The following is a 12396-nucleotide window of genomic DNA, read 5'->3' on the forward strand; positions in this document are numbered from 1 at the left end:
ATCTTGAAAGGGGAAATATCATTGGGGTATATCGGGTAACAATAGCGGGGAATGTATAAGAAGAAAAATAATAACTTGAGAGATTCTTGAATAAAGAAGCAGCTCTATTTAACGTTAATACATATGGAATACATAATAAATGAGGTTTGAGCAAACAAACAAAAGACATAAATTGTTGATTGAGAGTATTAATAATAAAAAGAATCAATGACAACAAACGAACGATTATTCTCTGAAACGATAAAGCAAAACGGATTAAACAAAAAAAAACAATTTAGAAACAATTTAGACCCTAATGAAACTACGGAGGACGCTCCTATATAATATGGTCATGTCACATAACAATTTTGAAAGTATATACGAGATCGGATGAAAATTGAATGATGAGGACAAGGGAGGGCCCCCCAGGATGCTTGTGAATGTTGAGTGTGAATGGTGAATGAATAACTAATTTGAAAAAAAAGAAAAATAATAATATGTGAATGAAAAATGAAGTAATATTTATAGATTCGGAATCATTAGGTTGCGTCAAGAAGCAAAAACTAGAAATAAACATAAATATATTTATATTTTATCAAATCATGAATTAAACACAAGATCTAAGTCTCGTTACAGGTATCCATCCAAAAACCTTATTCGGTAAGGGGGAGAAGTCGTAGCAATGAGGCGATCAAGCCGAGCCTGCGAAAGGAAACGGAGCAAACAGGAATTGAAAAAAAAACACACTGGAGAGAATTCTGTAGTGAGATTTTTTGGAATTGGTAATACAGATGTTTATAGTGACCCTACAGAAGCTTTCCATTGCTACAACTCACATTTTAATATTTTACGGGTTTTTGAGTAAAAAAAAATAACAGTTTATGACTATTAAGAAAAGTAACGGTAACAGAGCATGATTGATGTAATGGTGCAGTTTTTTATAAATACTATTGTAAAGGTTATATTTTGCACATACAAGAAACACAAATAATAATAACATGAAGACTAAAAGTTCAGTTTGCCATGGTAGATCAATATTTTATAAATCGATGGTTTCGATAGAATTTAAATACAACTTCCTCGAGAGATGACGGGGGAGGACAAGACGAGAAGGCAACACCTGGCGAGAGCAATCAGAGGAGCAGTTCAACAGTACCTCTATGAAAACGTACCACAGCCATTGGTACGATGACGAGAAATAACAGATCGGATGGAAAGTTGAAGGTCAAAGGTGCTGGTATGGCGGAGGAGAGAATTCAGCGAAAATAATTTTATCACCAGAGACGATTCAAGGTCAACTCGGGTGGCACATCGAGACAAATATTATTGTACATCTGCGAATCTGCTAATATGAACCAACACAATGCAGAGCATCGGGAAAAACTACAACAACAACGACAACAACAACAAAACAACAACAACAAAAACAACAACAACAACAACAATTCATACAGACATATGATGAGAGAAGGACGTCTTCAAAGTTTCCCAAATTAACCGACATAATGTTATGTTCACCAACCGCATTACATTCACCATTGAAAAAGCACTTACTCCGTGCTTCTTACAACAACAATTAACAGTAACCATAACCAGGAATGCAACATTTCGACATCATCAAAAGGTCAAAGACAACAATATTCGCATCACTATTGAGATTGATCCAATACCAACAAAATTCAGAAGGCGGGCGATAAGTAATCAACCACAACACCGTAAACGACAATGATAAACAATCCAGTTCGGAAGGCCACTTATGACACTTTTTCGAGAAACAACAGAGAAGCAACGATACCATTTATCTGAGACCTGAAACTAACCAATTGATCTGGACATTTAACAAGAAGAGGTAGAAATCAATGGCAGACGAACAACCCCTACGACGAATCAAGAGGAGCAGCAGCGAGTACCAAGGAAGTCAATCTCTTGAGGAAGAAGGTAAGGAAGTTAATGCGGTAAATTTACGATTCTTTTGGAAGTTGAAAAACTGTAACTTGAAACATTTTGAGACACTTACAGGGAAGATGAAGATTAGTATAGCAATTTCAGATTATATATTAACAATCATCGTTAGCATCATCATTTAAATGCTGAGTTTTTTTTACGGGGGATACGTTTTACCCACATACTTACATTTGAACGTTAAATTTTATACACGTTCAAACTCCGCTAAGTGGGAGGGCATGCATAGACCTAAATATTCCCACACACTCCGATATTCAAAGTTCAAATATTCAACTGAAACAAAAATGCATTTTTCACCCCACATTCCCAACAGCTACCCGGGGGGATTTTAGATTCAATTTTCATCGTAGGCGCGGCATATTGGAAGCAACGAAAATCGCACCATTCGTTATTGACCTAGTTTTTTATAACCCATCATCGTCCGGTGGTGGCCGGGTGCGATCGTGTTGCAACGCGTTAGGTCCGGTCGGTGTGATGCAATTTCAATTACACTTGGGACAACGATGGGTAATGAACCCGAAAGAATGATATGGAACCGCGACATCCTATTGATCGCGCTGGAACAAAAATTGTTTATTTTTTTGTTTCGATTGGCGGCATAGGGCGCCGGACTTGTTTTGCACTCGATTTGTTTTGACTTCGAGTAAACTGAAAGAAAAGAATGTGGGGGTATAATTTCAACCAACATCCGCGGCCGGGGGCCGGCTACGGTTCACTGTGCCCAAGTAAGGTACACTTCAATAACAAAGCGGGTGCTTTGTTTTTGGAGAATTTGGTGCCAAATTCCAAAGACGATGAGGATGATGATGGTGACGAGGATGATGATGGTGACGATGATGATGATGGGGAGAATGATAATGACGTCGATGGTTGGTTCAATTCTTTCACACACCCAAGCCTTGTATACGCTCAAGTGAGGCGGGGCTAGAAGATGTAGGCCTTGGTGTAAAGATTCTCAGTAGGTTTTGTGCGAACACGCCCAAGTCAGGCGTGGTTAGGAGATTTAAGTTTTTCGTTGGTATTAATATTCTTGGTAGGGCTTGGGATACGCCCAAGATAGAAGAGTCGTGATGTTTTCAAGAAGAGGATTTTAATCACGATGAGGACAAGTAGGATAGGTAGAGGTCTAGGTTTTGGACTTATTAGTATTTTCATTTGGTAGGGTTTTGGATACGCCCAAGTTGGTTCGGGCATTGTTAGGAATTATCATGACATCTTCGGCAAGACGAGAATGATCGTAAGAATTTTAGACACGCCCAAGCTGGTTCGGGTATTGCTAGGAAATTTAGGCTATAAATACGGAGGCTTTGGCTTCAGTCGGGGAAGCAGTTGTTGAAGAACAGAGTAATCGACGAGGGTTCGACGTTAGAGTTGTTGAAGAACGGAGTTGTTGAGTTCAAAGACAGTCAGTGAGACAGTGGGTCAGTTTCAACGCTAGAGTGTTCAATCTTGGTTCAGAAAAGACAGTAGTTGTAAAAGTTCAGTTTTTCAACGTAAGAGTAAAAGTCCAGTTCGGTTCAGTTTTTTTAACTTCGGTGAAGAAATACAGAAAGGTGATATAAGAAAAAAAAATTGAATCATTGTAATATAAGTTAAGTGATGGTTTGTGATATTTCAATATAGATTATTAAAAAGATATCGTCGGACTGTTATGAATTAAAAGATATCACATTCCGTGTAGTGTTTAGTTAACCCTAAACCCCCCCCCCCCCCCTGGCTACGCCAGTGTACAGTACATCCAGTCCAGTGAATTTATCTCCACAAATAATTGGTAAACATCACTTTCTTTGACCTGAATTGCTCTTCTTTCCAAGCACTTCCATGTGAGACCCTCACTACGGAATATCTGACAGACCGACGAAGTCGAAATCTCTATTTGGAAATGGTCTCGGAAGAGTTGCTTAGCTTCTTTCAAGTAAAGAAGAGGCCTACGTTTGTAGAGGTGAATGAGCCATGAACGCTTTTCTTTTCCAAACTTCTTGAAAATGAGAGTGTACTGCTTCCGTTCAAAGATTCCTTTTTGCTCATATGAGTTGATCCAGTTATGTATGCTGGATTTGTGCTTCCCGAACTGCCTGAGCAAATCAGCTACCGTATGTCCTAGGAAGTAATAGCCGTAATAGAGCATGGTAAACGGTATTTTTCGACGCTCTGCGTTGCTTCACTTCCGCAATTATCTCTGCTATTTCGTCTGATTTATTGTGTTCTGTATTAAGGAAGCAAAAACACTAATTAAAGGAATGTTTAATCACAAAACTACAAATAATATAATAATTGTTCAGATTGAGCACTGAACGAGGCACTTAATGTAAATGTAGCGAATCGTAAACAAACAAAAAATGAAAACGAATGTTGACAACGGAAATGACAACAAATGCCATCAAACTGCTGTGCCCAACGTATCTAAATACCAAGGTAATATACTCCAACTATTATTCATGTATTAGTGAGAAAAGGAAAAAAGCAAAAAATAGTTATGAAATTTGGGCAGATTTGTATGGGCGCATCACTATTTAGCAAACTTTTATGAGAAATTAGGCTCTCACATCATAGAGGCCATTATTAAAAGGCATCTCAGTAGATAAAAAGTGACTTCCATGCAATAAATCAGAAAATATCGCCATTTGAAAATCAATGACAACATTTTTTTAATTGGTTCTAAACATAGTTTTACAGCATTTAGAAACGTTCAAACTAATAAAACTTTACAAATTTTGCAGAAATAAGGACATTCTAGAGTAAAATCACAAACTTTTCATAACTAACGCAGATGTGTTAGTGGGTCTCGTTATTGACATTTGCGGGAATATCTTACCTTGGTATTTAGATATGTTGTGCTGTGCCAATGTTTTTGACGTTTTATCAAATATGGCTGAAAGTCTAAAAATCTTTGCAAAGCGCAATATACAGATGTCAGTTTTGCGACCATATGGTGGTTACGTCCAAACGTTCTTTTCAGTGTAACTCACATGTTTTAGAACAAACACATGTTTTTAATTATTGGAGCATATGCTATACTTGGTGTAGGATATGTTAAGTTGAAAAAGTGGATTTTGACCTATGTGGCGTTTACGTCACCTATGCGAATAAGGGTAGTACGGTGTACGGGTCACGTCATCAGGATGTCTACGGCCGGATCTAAGGGGGGGGGGGGGCAGGTCCCTGGGCCTCCACATTTTAGGGACCCCCACAACAACCTTTTTGCTTGCTAAACATTAACAAAAACAAAAAAATAACTTATTTGCTCATGGTATTTGTACCTCCGAGGGGCCTCCACATACGCTCTGGCCCCAGGCCCCCAAAATCCTTAATCCGGGCCTGAGAATGTTATATAGTAACCTGATTAAAATGATTCTCGAGAACCATCCGACCGGTTCAATAAGACTTGTAGTGCAGCGAGGTAGATAGTTCATTCAAGTGTAGGACGATTCGCGGAACTGGAGTTGCACGGCACAGCCAATGGAGCGACTCCTATGTACGTGCAGCAGAGGACACTCAGGCCTTAGCCTGACCGGTTAGGTAAGTAAGGTTTTTTTTTCGCGTGGGCCCACCGATAATCTTGCAGAGAAAATTGCCGAGATTCGACGAAAAACTAATAAGGGAGCGTCTATAAATTACGTCAGACAAAAATTGCACATTTTAAATCCCCCTATCTCCCCCTTATATCACACTTTTTGCATGAGACCTCTGAAATTTTTGCATGGGTTGTCACACTTTACTGAAGTTTTTTTTTTTTTCAGAAGTTTCCCAGTTGTGATTCACCTTTACTAACTTTACTACTTAAGCAGATAAGTTTGCTTCTATTTGATAACACAGTTCTTGAAAACATTGGAAATTCCGAAAAAAAAATTCACCATATTTAACGATGAAAAGTATACACATCACAACTAAAGAAAATAATACGGATCTGAACTATGATGTGCGTAATCGTTTAGAAAATTTGAACTAATTGGACTGCTTCTGCACGGTTTATAATCTTCAATCCACTTTATCAAGAGCAGAAAGAAAACGACACACATCACAAAAATCACCGATCTACTGCTTACAACTGGTGCGCTCCCCGACTATCAGTAAATGGGTTTAAAAGCAGAAATTGTGTTTAAATCGTTCAATTCAGTTCTGAAGACATGTCCGCGAAGTTGATACTCGTTACGCTGGCAGTGGCCATTTACGGTAAGTTACATTATGAAATTCGAAAATTTCCATGTCTCTGACCTGACATCTGATTTTATTCTCCCAACCAACAGCATCTGCAGTGGATGGATCACCCACCTTCATCAATGCCTCCTCCTCATCTTCCGAAGAGATGACTATGGAGTTGGTCGAATCTCTAGAAAGTGATTGTCTGCAGCAAACGGGATCGTCGGAAACGTTCGAAGAGTTGATGGCCGAGTATATGTACGCACCGATGTGCTTCGGTAGTCTTTTGGATTTGGAAGGGCTTTTCGATGGTTTTGATCAGCTAGACGACTCAAATCGGGTTCAATATTTTGATACCTATTGTCCCCAGCTGAACCAATCCTTGATGCAGTGTGCTAATCCGATGTTCGATCTGCTCCGGAAGTGCTGTGATGAAGAAGAGTTGGCGATTTGGGATGTCATGTTCAACATGGTCCCGGAAGCGTTGAACCTGATCTGCAAGGGCCATGGAGAGATCTTTTTCAGTAATTTCAGATGGTTGGGGGTGAATACAAACCGAAATAATAATCAATTGTCTTTGAAATTCCAGAGCTCGATCGCCCAGAATACAAAAAGTGCATGATAAGTTTGGCAGACTACGCTGTGGAATGTGCCAGCATGTTCCCCAGCTCCGCCAAAACGGTGATCCTGTCCAAACTCAACGAAGAGCAATGTTACGAGTTGAGAGATTACCGCAACTGCGTTTCAGAGAAACTCGGCGTCTGTAAAGCAACCGGTATCATCGAATTGGCATATGTGTTCTACAAGCCGTTGATGAAGATCAACCCATGTGCCAAGGTAAGCGGGAACATAATTAGATGAAACTTGTCAATTGAGGTATTAATTCTCATATTTCAATTACAGTACATTGATTTGGAGCCGAAGAATCCAGTTGAGGCGAGTGTAATTTAATGAAATGAATAAAAAAATGTGAATAGATGAGTAAGCGAAATAAAATAGTATTACAAGGAAAAAAATGTATGCGATAGGGGCGCCGCTTTTGGATAGTCTAAGGAAAATCACAAGGGAACCCTTGTGATGCATGAAGGAGCTTCCGCAGGAATCCCTGGTAGTTCGAAAGTCTATCGTAGAGATATCCCTGAAGAAACTTCCGAAGAAATCCCTGATTGAAATTTTAAAGGAATTATGCTAGGAATTCCTGGATAAACCTTCAAAGGTTCCCCGGATTCCCCGAAGGAAAGCCAGGGGGAATCCCAGAGGAAGTCCTGGGGAATTCCGAAGGAATTCTAGAAGGAATTTCCGTAACAAATTTAACTTGGAATCTCGAACGATTTTCTGGAATAATTCTATTCTCAAAGGGATTCCAGAAGGAATCTCCGAAAGAATTCTAGCAGGAATCCCCAAACACATTTCAGCAGGAATTTCCAAATAAATTCGAGTTTGTATCCGACAGATTTTCAGGAGTAATCATTGAAGGATGTTATGGAGTAATCTTTGAATTAATTCCAGAAGGAATCCTCGAAGAAACTCAAGGAGGAATCCCGGAAGGATTTCAAGATGGAATCCCCAAAGGGATCCCGGAAGGAATTACAGGAGGATTTCCTAAAGGAATACCAGGAGGAATCCTGGATCTCTAAAGGACGAACTGTAGAAATTCCTGAAGGAGCGCCCCATCGCCGCCATAATTTTCTTTTGGTTCAAGCCAACTCAAGATTATCAATAATTCAGAATTCCAAATAAAATATCTCAAGAAATAAACTATTCTAACAATTTAGGGTTTTATCAATAATTATCAAACTATTTTTTCTCGAAACCCACAAGAAATTTCGCCAAATAATTCTCTACTTGATTCTCAAAGTGCACGACTTCATTCTTATAATAAAATTTTACCAGATAACAAGCTTGGTTGAGTAACTTAATTTTGTGATTGTCATTTATGGAATTCAAAAACTACATTCCAAATTTTCCAGACATGCTAAAACTGTTTCCGATAAGGAAATAAAAGAACTTTCCATAAACATATGCTGCTATAGAGTATAATAGCTAAATATTCACAAATGTTTAGTATTTGATTCAAACCAAGTCATGCTAAGAGAAAAAAAATGCATTAGGGTTACTTTATGAATTCCTCCAGCGACACTTTCAGAAATTCCTCCAGGTATTTCTTCAGGAACATCTCCAGGAATTCCTTTAGAAATTCCTCAAGGTACTTCTCCAGAATTGTTTCCTTCGTGAAATCCTCCATGGACTTCTTGCGGGGTTCCAGATATTAATTGTTGCAGGGCTTGTTCCAAGAAATGCTGCAGGAATTTCTTCCACGATTCCTTTAGAATTTTGACAGATACTACTGCAAGGATGCATCGATGAATTCCCCCAGGAATTTTCTCAAAGCTTCCTATAGTGATTCCATCATGGATGCATCCAGAGATTCTTCTAGGGAATTCATCAGACATTCCTCCGAATTTGTCATGATATATCTTTAGAGGTTCTTCCAGTGTTTTTTTATGAGGATTCCTTCAGGATCTCCAGAGATCCTTTAAGGTATTTCCGACGGTATTCCTTCAGAGATTTCTTCAGGGTTCTCTCCATATATTCCTTCAATAATTCGGCTAGAAATTAAACCAATAGTTTCATCTGAAATTATTCGGAGCATTTATGTAGGGATTTCTTCCAGGAATTCTTTCCGAAAAATTTAGCTGATATTATTTAAAAAAATACCTAATCCAGAAATTTCTTGAAAAATTGAACAAGCTTTACACGCAGAAGAATAAATTGTAAACACAGTTCAAATCAACCGATTTTTCAGTTTACTATAGCGACAAACTGATTTCTAGTTTAAACTGAACTGTTCTAACTGTTCTATTGTTTGATAATACAAATATTTTAATTTGTCGAAATTTTTGACAGTTTGTTAAATCAAACAGAGATATGGTATTTTCAACATGAAATAATGGATTGATTCAAACGACTGCACTTTTGTCACTAACAAACCCGGAATGTGATTGTGTTGATAACGGCAGCAACTGCGGCAGCTCGGAAATCTATTTTTAGACCGTCGGTAAGCGGATGGGGAGGAGAACGACTAAAAAAAAGACAAAAAGGGCGAAACAGATCAACTTTTTGTGGATGCTTTCGTGGGTACCTGCGCGTTATCCATCACGACCGAAGCTGCACTTGGAAGTTGGCGTGATGGATTTGCTACACCTTCTTCGTTGTGGCGATGTTGGGGTAAGCATTTTATAGATGTGTGAGTGCTTTCGGACCATGTTTATGATTTTATTTTGTTGAAACAAATGAAATTTTTGACATTATATGAAATTATGGTAATCGGTTGTTTTTATCGATAAACTGGAATAAGTATATTCTCAGTTTGAAAATCAACCATGCGTTTTATTGTTTTAAACAAGCGCCATTTTTCAAATTCTTTTAGAATTTTTTTTTTTTCAGAAATTCGCTAAGGAAGCTTTCCAGGGACTTCTCATGGATTGCTTCCAGGATTCCTTATGGGGTTTCTTCAGGAAATCCTTCAGGGATTCACTCGAGAATTTCTTCAGTAATTCTTTTAGCAACAACTTTAGGGATTCTTTTAGAAATTGCTTAAGGAACTCTTCTTGGGATTCCTTTAGGAATTTCTCCTGGAATTCTTTCAGGACTTTCAGGATTTTTTTCAGGACATCAGAAATTGTTTTTGGATTCCCTTACACGCTAAGAAAATGTTAATCTAAAATGAGCAAAATTCAAACAAATTATTCATTTCTTGTATTGTTCCACTTTACCACGAAAATTGGTTAATTCTGTTATCATGTACAGGGGATAGACAAAATGATCGGGACAGGCAAAATTTTCACTTTTCAAAAAATGTTCAACTAGCTGTAACTTTTCGAAAAATGCATCAAATATTCTTAAATTTTTACTGTAAGTGCATCAACTAGTTGTGCATCAGTGGCTTAAATTTGAAAAAGATCGGGCTATTCTCCACGAAGTTATAAAGATTCTTAAAAAAGGTAAAATTATCCGATAGCCAAGTTTGAGCTGTTATATCTCCGGATTCAATGAACCGATTGAAATGAAATTTTGACTATTTATGACCTTTATAATGAACTCTGGAAAACATTTGACTTAACTTGAAATTTTTAACAAGAGACAAAATTATAGCGATTTTAATTTTTTCTCGATTTTTTTGTAAATTGGTCCATTTTTAATATGCATTTTAAAACTTTTTCAATTTATAGTTGGCTATGTTGTTACTTTCCTTTAAAACACATTTATATATAAGTCAATTAAAGGAAAATTGAATGAACTATAATTTGCATCTTGAATTTGGAAACAATGGTGATATTTTGAAAAATTTGGTGTGTTATTAGAAAAATAATCTAATCGTTATAATTTTCTTCCGTGTTAAAAATATTAAGTTAAGTCAATGATTTTTCATAGCTCATTATATAAGTCATAAATGGTCAAAATTTCATTTCAATCGGTTCATTGAATCCGGAGATATAACAGCTCAAAGTTGACTATCGGATAATTTTACCTTTTTCAAGAATCTTTATAACTTCATGGAGAATAACCCGATATTTTCTAATTTTGGACCACTGATACACATCTAGTTGATGAACTTACAGTAAAAATTGAGAATATTTGGAGCACTTTTCGAAAAGTTACAGCTAGTTGAACACTTTTTGAAAAGTGAAAATTTTGCCTGTCCCGATCATTTTGTCTATCCCCTGTAGAAATTCCTCTCGGGATTCCTACTGAAATTCAGGAACTGTTACAGAGATTCCTCCAGGAGTTCCTCTACGAACTCTCATAGGATTCCTTCAGGATTCTCCATTTGGGATTTATTCAGTTTTTTTTCCTGGGAGTTCTTCAGAAACTCCACCTGAAATTCCCTCAGGAATTCCTCCTGGGATTTCTTCAGGAGTTCTTACCGCGATTCCTCTAGGAATTTCCCAAGGGATTCCTCCTAAAACTCCCCCAGGGATTACTCGAGGAATTTCTCCAAGGATTCCTCTGAGAATTTCTGCAGAGATTTCTATAAAAAAAAGTCTTCCAGGAATGCCTCCGGGAATTCCTGCCGGGATTCCTCCAGAAATTTCTCTAGAGATTCCTTCAGGAATTGCTCCAAAGTTTCCTCCAAGGATTCCTCCAATGATTATTCCGAGAAATTACGAAAAGATTTCTCCGGTAATTCCTCTAAAGATTCGTGCAGGGATTCCTACAGGCTAGAGGCATGCCTGTGAATTCTTCCAGGTTTTGCTCTAGGTATTCCTTTAGAAATTTCTCCAGACAAAACTCCAGGAATACCTTCAGGCATTCCTCCAACAGTTCATTCAGGGATTTCTATAGGGTTTCCTCCGGGCATTTCTCCAGGATTTCATCTAGGAATTCCTCTAGGAACTCCTCCAGGAATAATTTCAAGAATGGATCAAGGAATTTCTCCAGGAATTAATCAAGGATTTCCTTCAGAAATTGATCAAACTATTTCTCCAGTAATTCCTCCAGAATTTTCTGTGACAATTTCTCCAGAAAATTTCCCCAGGAATTCCACCTGGAAATCCTCCTGAGATTTTCGCAAGAATTCCTCCAGAAATTCCTCAAGGAATTCCTTTGGTTTTTTTTTTCAGGAATTCGTCCAGAATTCCTACAGAAATGCCTCCGGGAGTTTTTCCATGAACTCTTCTAGAAATTCCTCAAGGTATTTCTCTATGGATTTCTCTGGGGATTCTTCCGGGGATTTCACCAGGAATTTATATAGGAATTGCTCCAAAATTTCCTACAGCAATTTCTCCCGAAAATTGCTTCAGAAATTCGTCCAGGAATATCTCCAGGATTTTTTCTAGGGATTTCTCCGAGAATTCCACCATGGTTTCCTCCAGGAATTTCTCATCCAAGAATTCCTCCGGGAATTCCTCTAGGGATTTCCTCATGGATTTTGTCTGGGATTCTTCCTCTAACGATTTCTCTAGGGATTCCTTCAGAATCTGCTTTACGAATTTCTCACGGCATGTCTTCGGAAATTTTTCCTAGGGACTCCTCTAGGAAATACTCCAGGTATTTCTCCAGAAATTCTTTCAGCAACTCCTCCAGACATTTCTCCAAGGATTTCTCCAAGAACTGGATTTCTCCAGGAATTCGCGAGTCATCCGGGGATTCCGCCAGGAATTTGTCCAGAAGTTCCTTCAGACACTGCTTCAAGGATTCATCCAGGAATTCCTACAAAGATTTTTTGAATAATTGCTGCAAAAATCTTCTAAGGATTCCGCCAGGAACTCTTGAAGAGATTTCTTTGGAAATTTCTCCCAGGGTTCATCC

At 38.0% G+C, this 12396-nt stretch overlaps 1 protein-coding gene across 1 annotated transcript; it reads left to right on the plus strand.

Annotated features, from left to right (window-relative positions):
• The first annotated feature begins 5731 nt into the window (after positions 1-5731).
• On the plus strand, positions 5732-7133 carry LOC115270100 (uncharacterized). Its single transcript, XM_029879099.2, has 4 exons — positions 5732-6117; positions 6192-6608; positions 6674-6921; positions 6988-7133. Exons 1-4 carry the CDS (start codon positions 6072-6074, stop codon positions 7033-7035), a joined length of 759 nt encoding a protein of 252 aa, XP_029734959.2. The 5' UTR covers positions 5732-6071; the 3' UTR covers positions 7036-7133.
• The last annotated feature ends 5263 nt before the right edge of the window (positions 7134-12396 follow it).

The sequence above is a fragment of the Aedes albopictus genome, chromosome 2 (genome assembly GCF_035046485.1).
Source record: "Aedes albopictus strain Foshan chromosome 2, AalbF5, whole genome shotgun sequence".
NCBI lineage: Eukaryota > Metazoa > Arthropoda > Insecta > Diptera > Culicidae > Aedes > Aedes albopictus.